This window comes from Mizuhopecten yessoensis, unplaced genomic scaffold (genome assembly GCF_002113885.1).
Source record: "Mizuhopecten yessoensis strain PY_sf001 unplaced genomic scaffold, ASM211388v2 scaffold1579, whole genome shotgun sequence".
NCBI classification, from domain to species: domain Eukaryota; kingdom Metazoa; phylum Mollusca; class Bivalvia; order Pectinida; family Pectinidae; genus Mizuhopecten; species Mizuhopecten yessoensis.
The window spans coordinates 528,407-549,670 of record NW_018404117.1 but is presented as its reverse complement, the minus strand read 5'-3'; the positions used below and the strand labels follow the sequence as shown (position 1 = coordinate 549,670).

The following is a 21,264-nucleotide window of genomic DNA, read 5'->3' as shown; positions in this document are numbered from 1 at the left end:
TATTTATATAAAATGATTAATTCAAACTTTTGGCGGGGAAAAGTCATAATACGGAGGCAAATAAAATATACATCTTTTATTCTAAATTTGACACTGATACGTAATACTACATATGATGCCTGTCCTCATACTGATATCATGATCAGTATCAAATTCTATTTTCTCCCACGTAATAAATTAGGTATTAATTTTATCCAATCACAACTATTTCCGGTCATATCCTCATACAGCATCACAACAAAAATGGCTGCCCACTATAAACTTCGCTGTAGTTTGGCGGGTCACAAAAAAGATGTTCGTGCGGTCGCGCCAGCCATTCTTCCCCAGGGATCAATTCTGTCCGGATCTCGAGATGTCACAGCGAAAGTGTGGATACCAAATGAGTAGGTTTTCATTGACGTATCGTTTGCAATCGGGAAATAAACTTGTTTTTATCTCGACAATATGATTGGGCATGACTCAAATTTTCACTTTCGCTTTGTCATGATACTCGTTCATGACATCATCAAAACTGCGGTAGATCATTGATGAACATTTGCTGATGTCATGTTTCAATCAAAATAGTTTCTAATTAAAGGAAATATTCTGTATAGGGTTCCATAAAATGCAGGATCCTGAACGCATTTCCAAGATCGCCCTTCCCTCTTGGCTTTTCATCCCACTTTCTCCACAGCCATAGGGACAGGCAACTACTACTACTAAAAATATTATTATAAATTGTTATTGTATACGGATCCAGCGACTGAAAGTATAAAAAGATCATTATTAGAAGTAGTTGTATGCCCCGGTGTTTCTCTAATGATACATGTTAGAAATGCCATTTTTAATTCCTGTGGAGTACAGTAGATGTTATCTGACAATCTGGAGCAAAACAGTACAGGTTGTAAACATTTCGAGTGAAAGTTATCCGGTTGTGTCAGCGTTATCTGAAAATAAGTCAGCATTCTAGGTTCAATTTGATTTTAAAAAGATTGGGTGAGTATTGATAGAGAATATTGATAGAGAACTGGTTGTACGTGTGTTTGTTGTTTATGTGTTACTTGGAACATAAAAAATTGAAATTAAAAAAAATATTTCCTTAAATAAAGCAAGATATAAATTCTTTCTGATACCACAGATTCATTAACTAGCAAAAGAAACAGACATCAATTACAACGTCAACAAAATAAGTAGCAATACTAAAGTTGTTTTCACACTAATTTTCAACTAAGATTATAAGTATGTTGTAATAATGAAGCAGGTACTCACTGAATCAAAGGAATTAAGTCGTCATAACTTGTTGTACAATATATGTAGGAATGTTTACAGAGCATAACTTGGTGTAGAATATATGTAGGAATATTTACAGAACGTCATAACTTGTCGTACAATATATGTAGGAATATTTACAGAACGTCATAATTTGTTGTACAATATATGTAGGAATATTTACAGAAAAAAAAACAAGTTAACAGTCTGGGGATTCCATTTCTATGCTGCCTAATGGCTATGGTACCTGGTTTTTTTTTACCCGGTTATGTGCTACAGTGTGTTGTATTATTTAATCTAAGTCTGATATATCTCTGACCCCTACACCCAAGTCTTGACAAATGGATACAGTAGAATTTGCTTAATATCACTTCTCATTTGTCAGAGAATTATTCCTGGTATTGTGCTACAGGGTGTTCTATCATTTAACCTAGCCTGAGTTCCTCTGGCCCCTACACCAAAGTTTCGAAATGACAAATGGATATCTAAACATTTGTCTATGGAAATTTCAAAACTCTGGTGTAAAGGCCATGAGGAAACTTGAGTCCCTAATCCCTAGATCCTTTTGAAGCATATTATTCCAAAAGACTGTGTTTGATCATGACATGTGCAGCACTTACATCAAAAAACATTATACAATTAAATTCAAATCGATCATTTTTAGAACTTCATAAGAAAAAAAAGAAATCCCCTCTTCACACCGTCTGTGTTTTTGCTTTTGTTGAAATGAAAATAGATGGGGGAAAAATGAATTAAAATCTTCCCAAATAATGTTCTGGTGTTAAAATAAAGGTGATGAAAAGAAATGATTCACCCATGTCCCTATCCAATCTAACTTTTTCACAATCATTATCTAAATTCATTGCACATTAGAAAAAATCAAAACCTGACGTTATCAGAATCATATTTGTAAGTGATGGAGAAATAGATCACCTTTTGTCCTTTTGATCTTGATTAATTTTTACTCCAGGTCTGACCATGGATTCAGAGAAGGACATGTGATGAGTGGCCATACCAACTTTATATCTGCCGTGTGTTACGTGCCACCAGATGGCACTTACTCCCACGGGCTGATATTGACGGGAAGCAATGACTCCACTATACTAGCATACACTCTGGATTCTCCAGAACCAATATATAAACTAACTGGACATTCAAATACGGGTTTGTACATGTTTTTGAGCTCTGTTCTTACAAGATGAATGTAGAAGCCTTTGTGTTTTAAAATTGTAATTGTTTCTCAGTTTCTGAGCTTTAACCTTAAAGAGCCACTTGAACAGTTTTAAATTTATTCCAACAAAAGATAATGCAAAAAAATAGAATATTATATAATAAGGTTTACATCAATGTGTAGTTGCTCAGTAGCACAAATGAAATTGAAATCTTAAAATGTTGGGTAAAAATGAAATATTAGTTGAATACTGTAGTTGTTGGTATCCTGTAGTATCAAAAATAAACGATAAACATTTTTTACAGTATGTTCATTGGTCTCTGGGAAGTTTGGAACCTTACTGAGTGGATCATGGGATAAAACTGCAAAAGTGTGGCTCAACAAAAAATGTGTTATGACCCTAGAAGGTAAATGGAATAAAACCTTCAAACTTACAAGAAATGTAATGTATTACAGTATCTCCATGAAGTCTAATGTCTAAGTGCAGATACATATAATATTGTAATGAAAAGCAAGGAAAACAGCAGCTGTTTATGGTGAATTGACATATCTCTATTCAGTGTATATCATGTCTGACATTAAGATTTTACTTTTTAACCTGATCAAAGACTAAATCATTATAAAGTATTAAATCATTATAAGATGTGTTTAGTGGATTTCTGTTTGAAATTTAACAATAACCAATTTTTCAGGTCATGAGTCTGCGGTATGGGCCGTGGCTATACTCCCAGAACAGGGATACATGTTGACCGGTTCAGCTGATAAAACCATTAAAGTATGGAAAGCTGGCAAGTGTGAAAACACTCTAAAAGGTAAGTGCTTAATTCTCCCATATACTGTACCTGGTGAAGGTTTCATCCAGAACTGAATCAAATGTTGGAATATTAGAAAACAAATGCAAATTTCCCGAATGGACAAATAGCAAAAACCGTATTCAAATGTTTGGCAACAAAACCTCGCTTGTGCCATTTCAACAGAAATAATTAACAAGAGTACATGTTGAGTATGGGATAATTTCAAATCTGATTCCAAAAAAATTGTGCAGAATGCAGACAAATAAATCATTTGTAAATGATGTAATATGTATTCATTTTTACACAGGGATTAAGTAAAGGACAGACTATTTTGATAAAATATCCATAGGAAAAGTATGCTTTTAGACTATATATAGCTATCTAGTATTAAAATGCACATCTAAGTGATCAAGATGGATGTCTGTAACAGAACTAATTGAAAAAGAAAATTACCATGCAGACTTTGCTGCCAGTTTTCAATTCAACAATTTGTTAATAACTGCCTTTGAGTACATATGTCATGATGCAGCCGAACTTGAAGTGACATATTCATAATGTATTTCTCAGATATGTAGACCCTTATTGTACCAGATTGTTTAATTTGATCATTAAATATAATTAGCAGACAATATTTTTGGCATTGTAGCGAATATGCTTACAGATAAAAATAAGGACAAGTTTCTTTTCTAATTTCTAAAATAACAATGATGTATGCATAGTATAATTACAATGACTCGCATGTATGTACCGGTATAAGTTTTGTCAGCATTTAATGGCTTCAACGAGAACTGTGCATAAACATAATAACTGAATTATTGACTGCTGTCTATAGGAATAGCAATTAGATTGTTCCACACAAAATAAAATGGAATGCTGGTGTGCTAATTTGAATACAACTTTCTTTGTGTACAATGACTGTTTGTTACCCAGGACATGAGGATTGTGTAAGAGATATAGCTGTCCTAAAGAAGCCAGAGTTCCTGTCTTGTTCAAATGACTCCACGATACGTCACTGGTCGATCACAGGTGACTGTATCGGTGTGTACTATGGTCATGAGAACTTTGTGTACAGTCTGAGTGTGCTGCCAAACGGTGAGGACTTTGTGAGCAGTGGGGAAGACCGCACAGTGCGGGTGTGGCGAGGAGGACAAGTCGCCCAGACCATCGCTCATCCTTCCATGTCTGTCTGGTCTGTGTGTGTCCTCCCTAATGGAGACATTGCTTCAGGTTCAAGGTATATATAATTTTACATAACAATCTCTTGTTTAACTGTAAATGAATTTGCAGACATTCTTTTGCAGTCCAGGTCACTGGTTTTGTATAACTTTATTAGTCCAATGGGGACTCTGTAGGTTTATGGCGCTCCGTCTGTAAGTGCTCTGTCTGTATTTTGTATTTATCTATTTCACCTAGGGTTAACAAATAAAAGTTTGATCAAATACACCTTATATCTAGATATAGAAATACACTATACAAATACCAGTGTTTCAGAACGTATCTGTATTCAAGTCAGAATATTAACTCAGGAAGCCCTTATTAGTATAGCTGTGAGGATGTTATGTAGTAGTAACTTTGTGACAATGTAATTGAAATAAAATTTAAAAAAAACTGAAACTGTAATATTTTAGTGATGGAGTCATTAGAGTATTCACAACACATCCTGAGAAGGTCGCCTCTCCTGACCAATTGAAAGCATTTGAGGCAGAGGTGGCAACAGCTGAAGTACCCACACAGATAGGGGAGATACAAAAACGAGACCTGCCAGGTCCTGAGGCCCTTCTTAACCCTGGTAAGTTGTAAGGGAGATACAAAAACGTCCTGAGGCCCTTCTTAACCCTGGTAAGTTGTAAGGGAGATACAAAAACGTGACCTGCCAGGTCCTGAGGCCCTTCTTAACCCTGGTAAGTTGTAAGGAAGATACAGAAACAGGACTTGCCAGGACATGAGGCCATCCTCAACCCAGGTAAGTTGTAGGGGAGATACAAAAATGGGATTTACAAGGACCTGAGGCCCTCCTCAACCCAGGGAGAGATACAAAAACAGGACTTGCCAGGACATGAGGCCATCCTCAACCCAGGTAAGTTGTAGGAGAGATACAAAAACAGGACTTACCAGGACCTGAGGCCCTCCTCAACCCAGGGCGAGATACAAAAACAGAACTGTATCATTCTAAATCAATACCCCTCATCCCCTCTTGAAATGTCTCAACATGAAAAAAAAAATGTATCTGGCTACAGTGCTTGGCTATAGTACCATTAAAAAGACATAACAAGGACAAAAGCATTTAAGATATCTGTATAATGTCAAAATAGACAGCAGATAATCTGATATATATAAATAGAGTGTATATGCTATTAAATTTTCTTATGTTAATAAAAACTTATGCTGATTTACAAGAGCTTCGTAATTCCTCCCGTCTAGGTGTCAAAGCATTTTACAAAATCAATCTTGCTAGCTTTGAGCTATTCTGTTGTGGTTACCTAGGTAACAAGGACGGTCAGACAAAGATGGTGAAGACTGGGGATAAAGTTGAAATCTACCACTGGGAGGCAGCCGCAACCAAGTGGACCAAGATTGGTGATGTTGTAGGATCCAGTGGGGGCACACAGAAAACATCAGGGAAAACACTCTATGAGGGAAAAGTTAGTATGAATGTAGAAAACTTGTGGAATATAATTCTTTGGGGGCAAGGTCAATGGGAAAAGGCTCAAGGGCAAGGTCATTAGAATTAGTATAGAAAATTGTTGTCTGTATTTAGAACTATTAAGTCAGTTACAGTTACTATAATAGTTATAGGGTGTTTTGTTTACATGTTATTAGAGTAATTGTTCACGATTTGAATTGTTTGCCAGCTGTCGGGGAAAGCCTGCATGTGTAGCTCCCTACTGCACAAAAGTAGTGCAAAATACATTATCTGAATAGCAAGCCATGCATGTGTCTTGTTTCTGGTATAATAAAAGATTGGAACTTTATTGAACTTTGAAGAAACCTTTGAGTGATGCATTTAAAGTTATGGATTTTTTTTGTTTTATTTGACAACAGAAAATTCACATACATACAAGATGATTTTAATTAGAAAGAAATTAACTTCAATGAGTTTGAGTGTGTTGCCCAAGCAAACACAATTAATAAACTACCTCGGTATAGGTTACTTAATCCTGTGTCTTTATATGAAACAGTGTTAATCAGAACTCTATCATCAAGACTATCTGAGAAAAGTGTTTAGCTTTAACCTTAATAAAAAATGATTTGTATTTTGCATTCCATTACTTTCAGTTTCGCTGATACAAATTGTGTGCACTTAAATCTCCATAAACGCCAATTATTTCATTTTCCAATTCGCTTACTGCCAACCTTTTTGAAGATACTGACTTTTCTTTTTATGGTGCAGCGTCCGGCGTCCGTCAACTTTTTCCTTTAAAATGCTACTTGTCCTGAATGGCTCAGAGGATTTTGACCAAATTTGGTCAGGAGCATCATTGGCCAAAGGGTTCTCAGTTTTGTATAAACGGAGGGTATAACCCCCCTGGGGGCAGAGGGGCGGGGCCAAATAGGGGGAAAATAGGTAAATCTTTAAAAATCTTCTTCTTCTCAACCAATAGAAGAATTTTGACCAAATTTGTCCTAGAGCATCTTTGGACAAAGGAGACTCAAGTTTGTATAAACGGAGGGTGTGGCCTCTTTGGGGGCAGAGGGGCGGGGCCAAATAGGGGAAGTAGAGGATTTTTTCTCTCCTACTATACAAGTGAAGGGATTTAAACCAAATGCAGTCTGAAGCTTGGTCAGGAGCATCATTGGCCAAAGGGTTCTCAGTTTTGTATAAACGGACGGTATAGCCCCCCCTCGGGGCAGAGGGGCGGGGCTAAATAAGGGGAAAAAAGGTAAATCTTTAAAAATGTTCTTCTTCTCAACCAATTGAAGGATTTTGACCAAATTTGTCCTAGAGCATCTTTGGACAAAGAAGACTCAAGTTTGTATAAACGGAGGGTGTGGCCCCTCTGGGGGCGGAGGGGCGGGGCCCAATAGGGGAAATAGAGGATTTTTTTTCTCCTGCTATACAAGTGAAGGGATTTTAACCAAATGCAGTCTGAAGCATGATTAGGGACAAAAGAATCAATTTTGTATAAACTGAGGTGTGTGGGCCTCCTTCTAAGGGCAGATGGGTGGGGCCCATTAGGGGAAATAGAGGAAAACATCAAATATCCTTCTCCTTTTGTACCGATGAAGGGATTTTGACCAAATTTGGTCTGGAGCATCATTGGCCAAAGGGTTCTCAGTTTTGTATGAACGGAGGGTATGGTCCCCCTGGGGGCAGAGGGACGGGGCCAAATAGGGGAAAATAGGTAAATCTTTAAAAATCTTCTCCTCAACCAATTGAAGGATTTTGACCAAATTTGTCCTAGAGCATCTTTGGACAAAGGAGACTCAAGTTTGTATAAACGGAGGGTGTGGGCCTTCTGGCGGCATAGGAGCGGGGCCCAATAGGGGAAATAGAGGATTTTTTTTCTCCTACTATACAAGTGAAGGGATTTAAACCAAATGCAGTCTGAAGCATGCTTAGGGAGAAAAGAATCAATTTTGTTTAAACTGAGGTGTGTGGATTCCCCTTCTTTGGGGCAGATTAGTGGGGCCCATTAGGGGAAATAGAGGAAAACATTAAAGATCCTTCTCCTTCTGTACCGTTGAAGGGATTTTAACCTAACCAAACTTGTTTTAGAGAATCTTTGGGCAAAGGGAATTGAATATTTATAAATGGAAGATGCAACTTTGTTACTTGTACTCCTTTGATAAACCTGAATGGTACTCAGCAGGTTTTAAATTGAAAAATAAAATACCAGGTGAGCTATTAAGGCCCCTGGGCCTCTTGTTTTCTAAGCAATGCTTAATTGCATCTCTTGACATGTCACCTTAAGGTTTTTAACCAATATGTATAATGGGAGTACAATGAGGGTTTACAATAGTTTAACTGTGACTTGCTCTGTTGTACAGGAGTACGACTACGTGTTTAGTGTCGACATAGAGGAGGGGAAACCACCCCTCAAACTGCCCTACAATAAGTCGGAGGATCCTTGGTTTGCCGCCCAGCGCTTCCTAGAGAAAAACAACCTCAATCAGCAGTTCCTGGACCAGGTGGCCAACTTCATCACCGAGAATTCAGAAGGGGTAACACTTGATCAGGCCGGCCCCCAAGTCTGTGATCCCTTCACAGGTGAGACGGACATTTTATATCTGTGCAAAGAATTCATTTACACAAGAGGCAGGACACACCACAGGAGGTCACAGTCAAACAATCTCTTTATGTTTATGAGTGACAGTCCTGCAGAGGAATTCTTTAAATTTTGATTTTCTAACAGTCCTGCAACAATATCTATTCAAAGGGTCCTTTGTAAATAGTAAATATTGTATTGACAATATATTTTAAATTTAATAATCCCTGAAAAAAGCCATATGTTTCGATTCTATCACTGGCAAGGAAATGAATCATGAACATTATAATTTATAATGCAATATATTCACACAGAAATAATGTGCTAGGTATTTTGGGGTATGTTCCTTATTATAAATGTAGGTATAGGGAAGAACTATGATGATTTTACATACATATACTTATGCATTATAAAAACATTGGTTTGTTCAGGAGAGGGACGCTATATTCCTGGAGCGGCCCCAGTGGGAAGTAAACAGAACAGCCAGGCTGTAACCTATGGAGCTGATCCCTTTACTGGTGAGTAAGGGCAGTATTCAGATTAATCACCAATCAGATTAAGGGAACAAAATTCATCAAAAGTTTTAATCATGCTTTATACATGTAATAGCATGACGAAACTTTTAAATTACCATTATATTTTCAATATTCAAGTCAGCTAATAATCTATCTGTTTATTTGATGTGTAAATGGACCCATTGTGCGTGTTCGTCTAGGTTCTGGAAGCTACCAGCCCGCAACTGCCACACAGTCAACAGGAGTTGCCAACAACTACTTCCCTCAGAAATCCTATGTCACCTTCGACGCCTCAAATCCAGCTCAGATCATTGGTGAGGAAATTACATAAACCAGCACTCCCATACTTCATCAATTTTTTGAGTTAGTAAAAATTATGAATGTAAATAAATATGGTGCAGTTAGTTGAATTAAATGCAAAAAGTTTCAGAGTAGAAAAAATGTTGAAGTGTGTGGTGTACATGTGTTGTATGTCAGGTGTTCATCATATATAGGATTCTCTTTGTCGTGGCTCTAGCGACTTCATTACTGAACAGAATTTCATGAAATTTCATTTAAGTGTTTAGTATGGCAATGCCTTGAACAAGTTCACATTTCTGGTTTCATACATATGTCACACAATGTGTGAATGAGAGGGGATTTGTGTCAATTGTGATATCTGTTTACCTGTATGTTGATATGTATGTATTGTTTACCTTTGTGTGTACTCTTACAAACATTGTAATGTATGCTATTTGTTTTCCTGTATATATTTTTACTTTACGTTTACTTTTATATAATATTATCTTACTAACTTACCGCTATCTATTATTTACTTCTGTATAGGTAAGCTGAAGGAGCTGAACTCGACAAAGGTAGAAAAAGGTTGTCAGTTGGAGATAGAGAAAATAGAGGCACTATCAGGCCTGATCCAAGGGAAAACTGCCAATGCTGACCACCTCACCACCATGATGAAGATTCTTTCCTGGCCACATGGTAAACATGAGCACATTAATTCAGACACTGTCGTGTAAAGAATAACATAAAGTTTATTATAACTAGTACCTGTTTTACCTGTGAGAAGTCATAATAAACGGCTGATATAGGTGCTGGGTTAAACTCATCTACTCATCGAAATTAGGTTGTTTAAAATATTACAATTGTTTTCCTTCTTCCTTTTTGTTTTAAATTTGTTCTGAAATTTAGGGTAGAAAAGGGAAAGAAAAATATTTCAGCTGACATTTTCTGTTTTACAGTATTCCAAAATTTATGTGACAAGATTATTTTCAAACTTCACTCTCGTCTATAAAATCTGTTGAACAAGAGGTGGGCTTAGCACTGTGCACCCTCTCATCATATTCAGTTCATAGTTCAGTTAGTTTATGTTTATACTAAAGTGTGGTAATATAAAGTTCTATGCCCTTTAGCCATTGGTAGTCATCAGTCAAAATTAAAGGGTCAATTGTTACGCTTGACCTCTTTATGGGGGTACCTCTATGTGACCCTCCCCCAACTTCAGTTTTTATATGAACATTTTTTTCAACAAAAAGAAATAACTTGAATAAAAATATAGATGTAATATCTAGTGTAGTATATACCCTATACAAGAAATAATTTCTGCCAATTTAAGTAACGTTTTTTGAGAGGAAATTTAACATGACAGGGAATATTGGAACCAGAATAACACGTATAGTATACATGTGAAAAGGAAGTCAACCCAAGGTTAATATTAATAAGTGGTGAAGGGCATATACTTAACTGGGGAAAAGCTTCTTGGTAAACAGTTAATAATTAAATGAGAGCTATATAGATGTATCACACTGACGGCTATTCTATTGTCTCCACAGAGGCTGTGTTTCCTGGATTGGATGTTTTGAGGATCGCCATCAAGGACCCCTTCATGAGTGAACGACTGTGCACAAATGTTCATTTCGTGGACAGCAGACTGATGTATTTAACTCGGAACAACACCCCCAACAATCAGATGCTAACCTTAAGGACTCTCTGTAACATGTTCAAACAACACTTTGGAGAAACACTAGCAATGCAAAATAGAGAAAGAATTATAACTGCAGCTTTGGAGTGTCGACTTTCACCAAACAAAAATGTCCAGATCGCCTTGTCAACTCTTCTTCTAAATTACGCTGTATTCCTTCAAGACAAACTTGATGAAGAGGCAAAGTCACAGTGTTTACTGGCAATGGCTAGTGTGTTAGAAAATGACATTGATTCTGAGGCAGTCTTCCGTCTGCTTGTGTGCTTAGGGACTCTTATCAGGACCGATGAAACTGCACAAGCTCTCGCACGATCTATTGACATCAGAAACTTGGTTGAACCTGTCCTTGCAAAACTAGAACCTGCTAAAGTGCCTGGATGTGCCGCATTTGTTTTGGAGCTTTTATAATACAACTATTTTGATTCTGTGGAAATAAAGACTTGCAGAAATACAGTAAAATACATATGGAAAATCTTACAAAGCTATCAGATAATTAAGACAATGTGTCAAAAATGATAAAAAAAATAATCTGAAAGGTCCCAATCATTGGCAATGGCACATCCTAATTTGCTTGTATATTGTTATTCCTTTAGGTATGATATCATTTTATAGAACCAATTCCTAATAGTGTTCCTGTTAGGGGATATAAAGTAAAACTGTATCTACCTGTTCTAGGTTCCCAGATGTTGATATTATGAATGCATTGAGTAGGTGACATATATCAGATGTGTATGAAAATGTTGGATATAAATAAATTATTATGGCTTGATCCTGGAGTATAGCTTCAGAAGCAAGATATGGAAGGAAATAAAATTGCACATATTAAGAAAAATGAAACCTTTTTTCTTTTAGTTTATTTCATTATTGTTAGGATTGGTATTTTATGTTATGATTTGAACTAAATGAGCTTATGCTATGCCACGTCTAGTCGTCTACCATCTGACATAAACATTTCCTTTAAAACCCAACTAAACAACACCTATTTTAAACTGCTTCTCAAGTTCCAACAGTGGGATTGAGCTGAAACTTGCCTGAAATGATCCGAGATGGTCCTGACCAAGTGTTGTTCTTTTTCAGGTCGGTCCAAATTCCAAGATGGCCGTCATCTTGAAAAACACTTTTTAAACTTCTTCTCCAGTTCCACTGGTGCCAATGAGCTAAAACTTGGTGGGGATGTTTTGGGGCCTCGAAATTGGAACTTAGCTATACATTTGCTTTAAAATACTATTCCTCCTTAATGCCTAAATGGATATTGCAACCAAATATGGTCTGAAATATCATTAGGAGGGGGAGGCTGAGGCTGGTTCGACCCCTGGGGGATAGAGAGGGCGGCGCCCCAAGAAAGAACATTACCTAAAATCCTGCTTTTAAACACTACTCGTTAATGCCAAAAGTAGATTACAACAATTTCAGTATGAAACATCAGTTAGAAACAATCATTTCTTATATAAATGAGGCAGGTTTAACCACCGTTGACAGCAGGACGGGGCCTTAAAAGGATAAATCTATTCAAATTTAGGTTTCAATGCTTTCTGATAGCTTTACTGACAAATAGGTACCCACTACTGACCAAAACTACCATCATGGGAATCAAATTCTTAGAATATTTCATTGAAAGTTGAAAAGTTACTATCACCCTGCTCATTCTTTGTAGTCAGATGACCGTTTAGGCACATGGGCCTCTTGTTTGTATGAACAGACATTTGGAGCAGAGGGTTGATGCCAATTAAAAAAAAAAAAATTAAAAAAAATTGTATTTTAAAAAGTATTCCTTCAGTACCAATAGAGAGATTTAAACCAGATCCAAGCAAAGTGAACTGAGTGTTGTATGAATAAGGGTATTGCTACACTGGAGCCAGAGTGACAGGGTCGTAATTGGGAATTTAGGGCATTTTTGTTTTGAACTACTTGTAGAAAGAAATGGTTGTACATATGGAAAGAACATACATGCAGTGGGTATTACAAGGATTGCAGAGGCTCCAGTAAAGGAAATATTGTGTACAGCTGTACTATAAAAAAAATATGTATCTGCACTATGCACACATTGTCGACATGAATGGATGAATATCTCAATGTTACTAAGATTGGCTCTGGGGTCCAGTCCTGCCCCTGCCAACTCTTGGTGACACTGTTGAGAACCCAACCCTATAACAATAACTGCTTGGTGGGCAAAAAGAGATGAGCACAATCTTACCTTGAGGATTAGTTCTAGGGTCTGGTCTCGGTGCTTGGGACTATGACTTATGATAATGACCCAGGCCTTATAATGCAAGTACATGTATCAGTGTTGGTATAACCATATACACAGATTTTATTGGCAGATTGGTTGAGTGGTTAACACTCCGGACTTCCATACAGGCGTCTTGGGTTCGATCCCCGAAGTCATCGTACACATGGAATATTCAGAGAAAATGTTTTTCTCCTGCCCAAACAACTCCAACAACCCAGTTGGAGTATAAAATGGTCTGGAGTGGATGTTGTGGTATCTGTGCTGTGGCATTCAAGTGAGGTGGCAGTACAATTAATACCATTGGAAACACGGTCCCATTACAAACAGAACACAATACATCTCCAGCACACACACAGGGAGATATTAGCCAGGTTGCATATTACTAGTAGTTAGAGCCTTATATCTATGTACTGTAAAACGCTTTAGAGTGGCTTATTCTAGCTAGATAGGGCGCTATATCAAATGGTGTGTTGTATATTGTAGATTATTTCTTTTAAGTGAGAGTTAGTTCCCCTTGGTCCTAAGTGGCAATGCCAACTTGATCCCATGCAATGAAGCGTACGTCCTTGGGACTAGGGATTTAAATGTTATATAAAGGAGGTCGTTGTCCTCTTTGGTCACTGTAGTATTACAAACGAATCAGCCTTTTAGTAGTTAAAGTTTACCACTGCACAAATTACATGTATAATCCCAAAGATTACAACTTTAGAGTTGTTTCTTATTCTGGTACATTTACCATCAATGATGCCAAATTTTTATCATTTCACTTTGATGCTGTGTGTTTACAATTCCTAAAAAGTTCCATTGGTAAAGAGTATGATCGGGGAAGTGGATAGGATCGGATTTTGATTTCTGGGGATAGGATCGGAGTTTGATTTCTGGGGATGGGGTGGAGGGGGATAGGATCGGAGTGTGATTTCTGGGGATGGGGTGGAGGGGGATAGGATCGGAGTTTGATTTCTGGGGAGGGGGTGGAGGGGAATAGGATCGGAGTTTGATTTCTGGGGATGGGGTGGAGGGGGATAGGATCGGAGTTTGATTTCTGAGGAGGGGGTGGAGGGGGTATTTTTTTTCTAAATACTCTTTCAACAAATGTGATTCACAACATGAGCTTTATATAGAATGCATCTGTAGTAAATAACAAATATAATAAGTGTCAACTGTTAAAGGTAATATGCATGTTAACTAGCTGGTACTCTTTGCCTTTAGGATAGACGACAAAACCACATACTGTCAGTAAGGGCTTTACAAATACTTCAGGATATTAGCTACCTAACTGAGACATGGATCTCTGCTCGAAAACAGTTCGGTACCAAGAAACGCCATGGAGTTGGAAGCGAAATTGGGAACACTGAATTACTTTAATTAAAAAAATATATAATAATCCGAAATCTAAGATTACCACCGCTTAGAAAATCAATTCTGCTGACTCTTACAGCAATAATAAAAAAAAGTCCTTAGTTCAATTCAGTACTCACTTGAGCTGATATGTTGGCGCGTCATCATTCAGTATGTCCATCTGTTTGGGATCACATTTTCCCTAAAAATACTACTAGTCCAGATCAACTAGAGGGTTTTTAACTAAACCTACTGTAACAAAGAACACTCCTGGGGCAAGTGAACTAGATGTTTCATAAATGAATGATACGGCCCTTTTGGTCGCAGTGAAATGGCGCCTAAAATGGGAGTTAATCTTGAAAACTTCTTAAAATAATTTCAACGTAATGTGGTTTAAAAGAAAATGCAACGTTGCAAAGGACATGCTTTGGCCAGAGGGACTCAAGACTGTACAGGTACACGACAGGTATGGCCTCCCTGGGGACAGAGAAACGGGGCTCAGCAGGGAAAATATTTAACGTTATAATCATAGTAATAATGATGAAATTTTATTCAGGTCGAAGGCAAAATTTTACAATGTACATACAATCCATCAAATTTTCATGTATAACCTTTATCAATACACAATCACTGTATAAAATATCACAACAATTAATTTACAAGTGAGCATGATAAATAAAATAGAAATAGGTTATACATTGTATATTGGAATGTTCAGGTTATAAGTTGCGTATAGTTAACAAATTGCAAGTTATTTAAAAATAAAAAACGGATGGGTCCGAGTTTGCCATTTACTTAGGATAATCCATAAAGCTATATATATGCGTGTAAAACTAGTTGAACTTATTTTGAAACAATAAGACCCCTTGAGCAAGGTATAGCCTGTACTATTCAGTTCTATTAGACCTGTTGATTTGAATCGTTACCCTGACATTTTAAATTGCATCCTTATGTAGTCTTAGCAGTGTGCTAAGTCTTTGCAGTTGTCTATTCCAACTTCTTGTCCACAAAATGACCTCTGAACATTCAAAAATTGTCGATGAAGCTGAAGTTATTCACGTATAATTACTACAAATATATATAGGTAGCGTACTTTGATTTGTCATGATTCGATACATTGAAATCAACGGGTTTTTTTTCAACATCTTCAAACAATTTTATCAACGTGAACCTGACCATCATGAAAATACGTGATCTGTCATGGTGACAGAACAAGCATAGCCCTTTAACAGAAAAACATGAAATGAAATACATTACCAATTTGGTTTAGTAACGTTTTGGATAACATAGGCTCTGTAGAAACGACATTTTCGTTTGTTTATAGTATGCATACTTAACGTGACGTTATGCGTAGTGAATGTAGGATACACTTTGTATCAGATTGTCTGATAACCTTAGGGAACATATGAATAAACCATGTCTTATATTGAACGTCGGCTAGCAAATTTCTTAACGTTTTTTATAGCGGTTATTTTTCTTGTTGGCAATTATATGTACATTATTTGTATACTTATTGTATTGTGGTTATATTAACTGCACAATGGTTAAATTTACTATAAAGTGGTCATATTTAGTCTAAGTCGTCTACATTTGAACTGTCGAGAGTTACACGTGTGACTTAGTATACAACTACAGTATACGACTATAGCCGCTGCTCAAAGAATACGTCCTCGTCCACATCAGTATCCCCGACGATAGAGTCCATGGGATGTTTCGTAGGACAGGATACCATCATATCACCAACATATTTATTTGCCTGACCTTTTCGTGGACATTGTTGATGGTTGTCTCCATTCATTGCGGTAGAATTATTCCCCTTTTTCAATGAAGAGCCTGCTGAGGATATGGCCATACTTGAACCAAGTCGTCGAATAGCATTTTGAATATTATCGTAAACTTGTTCATCCTTTTCATTTTGGTGTTGTGTCGCTTCAGAATACGACATTGAGGAGTTGACCTTACTTGACCTCTTTGGTTTTGGACACCGAACCTGTCTGTATAAATAGCTGACGTCATCAGCTAGCTGAGATGGCAGGACAGACTCCTGATTAGTGGTCCTGATGGTACCCGGATGTAAGACGTTACGTTGGTGGACCAGCCAGTTGTGTCTCCAATACTCGTTCATGCGGAACAAACTTGTATCCAATGACAACGTAGAATGTACGTCACATGAATGTAACCTTCCACGTTTGCGGAGTTGAGTGAAGCAGCTGTAAAATGAAATAATAGGATTTAACGTCCTTGAAACAGCTTAGGTCATATGAAAACGAATTCTAGAGGGTACCAGGCCATCAACAGGAAAGATTTAGTTAGAGAGGAAATAAGTTAGGTGTTGCATTAGAGGCAGTAGATCAGGGATGGTTTCTACAGTGTCCTTTATGAAGAAGACACGAAGGAAACCCCCTTAATCCTTATTCTGCAGGGAACCCACTTAAGTCGCCCCTTACAATCATACTGTGGAATACAGCAGGACTGTTTCCCAGGAAACAGGACACAGGGCGTTGAAACAATGAGTGTTAAACAAAAGGTGTCACGGTCCTACAATACGTATTGCTTTTGCTGGCTAACTTAATAAAGCCCGACAACCAGTGACGTCACAATAGTGGTCTTCCGACCAAATAGTGTTATCGTTTCACATCTGGGAGGATGCAGAGCACATGTTTAGGTTTACGAAAAATTGGTATTGGCGGTGGCGCTTTCGACTGACTTATTCTAGCTGTATATCATTATTATTTCTATTTGAAGTTCAAAATCACTTCAAGGTATTACTCACCATAGACATGTGATAGTTAGAGCCACGAGCAGAATCCCCGCCATCCCACTTACCACACCAACAATAATTATCACCTCTGAAACGATAAATTATCGATAAACACTACAAAAGTCATACGACAAACGACGAGAGAGACTCTTAAGACAGCAAAAACATACCTCGAATCGAAAAATACAAAGCAAAACGTAGAATCCCAGTAATGTCACGTTCTCAGGTAAAAGGCGGGATAGTGTAAACGTGAATACATTTTCAGGTTCCAACCAGCATCATCAAAGTACAGTGTATTTTTATCAACATTTCTCTGATCTATTTTGATGAAAAATAACAAGTATCAATCATTTACCTGTTCTCCCCAGGTCTGATCCAGCAGAAGAACTACTTCTCATAGAAATGGTAGTCGATTTGTGCTCATGAATCGACACGCTACTTCCTGTTGTAGTGACGTCATCAGCTGATGAGTCATGTATCCTTTTCAGGGAAGACGTCAACGTCGACATTGGATAGGGAGCTGTTGAAATTGTACTGTCGGGCAGTGTGACGGGTTTTTCCCTTGATGAGTAGGTTTTAGAATAAGACATCGATATGATGGATTGTACAAGTGGTGGTGTGGACTTTTCACTCATAGTTTTGGTGTTGATATCAGGTTTAGAGTGATCGGGTGTAAACATCGAACCCAGTGGTTCCCACCTGTCTGTAGATTTAGATGGGAACTTCGGACTTTTTGTGACTATATTCAGAATAGTACTCCTCACGGGCCTGAAGAAGTCGTAAATAACCGATGTTGTTGACACATGTGTTGGTCTAACTGTAATATAACCAGTTGGTAAGTTCGAGGTTAAATCTGCTGGTGTCCTTTGTTCAATTTTCGTTGTAGTTGGTCTGTTTGGTGCTTCAATGGCTTTGGATGGATTAACGACTTTTGATGTTGTAGGTTTCTTGGTTGTTTTGGTTTTATGTTGTCCTGACGTGGATATTGCTAACGGTGTTATCCCTATTGGTATCTTTTCTGCCCGAAAAAGAGCACATAAAAGTTAGCTAAATGTATGTTTTGAAATTTTGTTTTCTTAACTCTAATATCATGTTGTGTAATTGTGAAAAGATTCATGTAGCACAACCAATAAGTGTTCATATGTGACGTAGCTGAATCGAGTCATTTCGGTACATATATAACAACCAATTGCACATACGCTTACAGCGTAGCCGAATCGACATCGACTTGTGGAGAACTCGTACACATTCCACACCTTTGTGTGCATATGCTTCACCGGTCATTTGTCTGATGAAGGTTGCAGAGTACATACCATACTAGTCATCGAAACGTCACATAGAAACACTATGGTTGTGTTACATGAATCTTTCCACAATCCAAACTTACCACCCTGAAGAAAATGTTTAGAAATAATCATGTTGTGTAATTTTTTCTTGTAATATCTGCGGAGGAGAAATCTATCCCATAGGAGGACGCCTTTAGATAAGGAGGATTTTCACAGAGATTTCTTTCAACTATGCAATAAATAATGACGCTAAAAGTATCCAATTAATAGGGTTTCATTAGAGTGAAGTAATTAATATTATATTTTTATATAAATAAAGGTCTCATAAGTTATAACGACCGTATTATCCAATACGGGCAATGAGAAATGTTTTTTTTATATATGTATTTCTTAAATTTATATACAAGCAAGGAAGTAATAGCGACAGTGCAGACAAAGGCATTTGTCAAATTATCAGGGTAATCCACCCTTTTCAAGACAGAAAAATGAACACTTACATATCATAACATGTAACAAAGATAACAGTTACTATGAAACAATACGACAACATCAAATACATAAACCCTTCAGTTTAATAGCTTGCAACCGAAGGCTAACTATTGTGAAAATTTCCTCTCGCAGAAACATAAATACTTACATAGCACAACTTATTACAAAAATAAACACTTACTATGAACAATGCAACGACATAATTATAATACATGAACAGAAAACAAAATAACAAATTCCTTTGACTGCTCTGTCGCTATTAATTCTTTGCGTATATATCTATTTAAGTAATACTATCAATACCCATGCTACACCACACTGTCGTTGTGTTTTAAGAGACCTATATATACAAACCGAAAGCGGCACTTAGCGAACAGTCAAATGACTTTCAGAGTTACTTTTCATTCGCTCATTAATTTATTGAAATAACAGTAAATAGTCAAAAGTATCAAAGAATTTCAAAGATACACGTACGTGAGTGTATGTGGTGAAGTATTGGCAACGTCTAAGATATTGAAATGCTGGAAACTACGTATATTTCGTAACGTACATGCTACAGTGTATATTTACGTTTGGGTTGATTAGGAATGAAAAGCTATCGCAAACTACTCATTCAGATGAAAACAAGATAAATATGTGTAAATGTTCTTCTTGGTTTGAAATCCGCACAAATTACGTGTGATGCAGAATTTCAATATATTTATTTGCGAAAATTAAACGTCTTGCATAAATACTTTACCTGTACAAGTGTTGTATCTCTGGCCATCTGTTGTACATATCACCTCACACCCCCCTCCCCGTCCATCACCTATTGTTTGGTGCCCTTGTCGTCTGACTGTTTCGCTGTTATCAGAACACAGTTTACTCGTAATTTTGATAATCAAATTGAACGACAAGCGTTGGTTTATATTTAGACCTAACGTTGCTCCTGCTCTTCTGTATCTAAAACAAATTTCATCGCTAGTAAAAAATTTCCACAATGAAAGTTCTGTGAGGCACGTTACAGTTTGACAGGAAGTGGACGCACATGGTCCTGCATACACCTGGAGACTTCCGGTTACGTTGCGTTTGGTCCCCATCATGAATGAAGACACAATGACGGTTGTGAAGGGGAGCTGTAAGCTGGAAAGCCTGACCTCTAGACTTCTTACACCTGGTAGTCTGAGACTCCAGTCACACGAGGCCACGGCCTGGGAGTTCGGCGGGGACTGCGACAGGGTGTAATTGTAGCTATGGTAAAGGTCAACAGTGGCAGTCTCGTTCCTACACCAACTACCGATGGCAACATCTACCAAACAGGTAAATCAAAACGATGCAAGAAATTAAGATATACGGTTATATAAATTTAAAAAAATGTCAAACAAAACACACCTTATCACCCTGAAAGTAAACAAATAAATGAAATGAGGCAAACCAATGCAGGACATTACACATTCCATATAATACCTGAATTTTCTTTGTAAATACTCTAGATAAATATACTAGCAAACATGTTGTTTAAAGCTATCGTTATTGCAAAATCTACGTAACGTTAATCAGAATTATTTGCGGTCTTTTTGTCTTTCATTTAGTGTTCAATAACAGCATTTTCTCAAGTTAGAACTCTGTCGGCAATTCCAAGATAACTGCAATTTGTTGTTCAAACGCTTGTCTGTTAAAGAAGACAATTATGTGCATTTCCTCATACAAAAAAGTAATTTTGGTTCACAGGATGAACAATCTGCAAAAGGAACTAGAGAGACCTCCAAAGTCATAAAACTGTATATTCTTTTTATTAAGATTGTATACGTAAAGATGAGAGGTCGAAAACTGTCCAATCTCCTACTTGGTGAACACCTCTTTGTATTACGAATGGACAGCTTGTGAACAATGTAACGGTAATAAAATGAACAGTGACTAGGTATTGGTACAGCATGAGCTACCGTCAGTCGTGCATGAACGCATGTTGTTGAAATATTGCGCAGGTAAAGGTAATGTGACTATAATCGGAAATGCAAATGATTTCATATCCACGTACTAATATACAGAATTCTGAGTATTTATAAGTCAGTGCAGCATTTCAAGCGAGTAAATGTAATTATCAGGGGATGCCAATATCGCTTGATTACGTTTTAAAGTTATATCACATGTTGATTAAAGTGAATGTTTATTCAAATAAGATTGCACACATCATGGTTTAAAGATAGAAAAATAATTAAAGAAGAGGTTAAAGCATGTATACCTCAATTTACACGTGAACAAATACTAGTG

At 37.2% G+C, this 21,264-nt stretch overlaps 2 protein-coding genes across 2 annotated transcripts; one reads left to right on the top strand and one right to left on the bottom strand.

Moving 5' to 3' along the window:
- Positions 1 to 237: 237 nt before the first annotated feature.
- Positions 238 to 11,747, top strand: LOC110465357 (phospholipase A-2-activating protein-like). Its single transcript, XM_021521118.1, has 12 exons — positions 238 to 383; positions 2,219 to 2,412; positions 2,725 to 2,826; positions 3,112 to 3,231; positions 4,144 to 4,447; positions 4,842 to 5,002; positions 5,698 to 5,855; positions 8,203 to 8,422; positions 8,852 to 8,938; positions 9,136 to 9,249; positions 9,761 to 9,910; positions 10,762 to 11,747. The coding sequence occupies exons 1-12, from the start codon at positions 244 to 246 to the stop codon at positions 11,316 to 11,318; spliced, it is 2,307 nt and encodes a 768-aa protein (XP_021376793.1). The 5' UTR covers positions 238 to 243; the 3' UTR covers positions 11,319 to 11,747.
- A 3,368-nt stretch (positions 11,748 to 15,115) lies between these two features.
- Positions 15,116 to 17,666, bottom strand: LOC110465254. Its single transcript, XM_021520961.1, has 3 exons — positions 17,595 to 17,666; positions 17,252 to 17,327; positions 15,116 to 16,688 (listed from the first exon to the last, which is right to left on the bottom strand). Exons 1-3 carry the CDS (start codon positions 17,635 to 17,637, stop codon positions 16,121 to 16,123), a joined length of 687 nt encoding a protein of 228 aa, XP_021376636.1. The 5' UTR covers positions 17,638 to 17,666; the 3' UTR covers positions 15,116 to 16,120.
- Between the last annotated feature and the right edge of the window lie 3,598 nt (positions 17,667 to 21,264).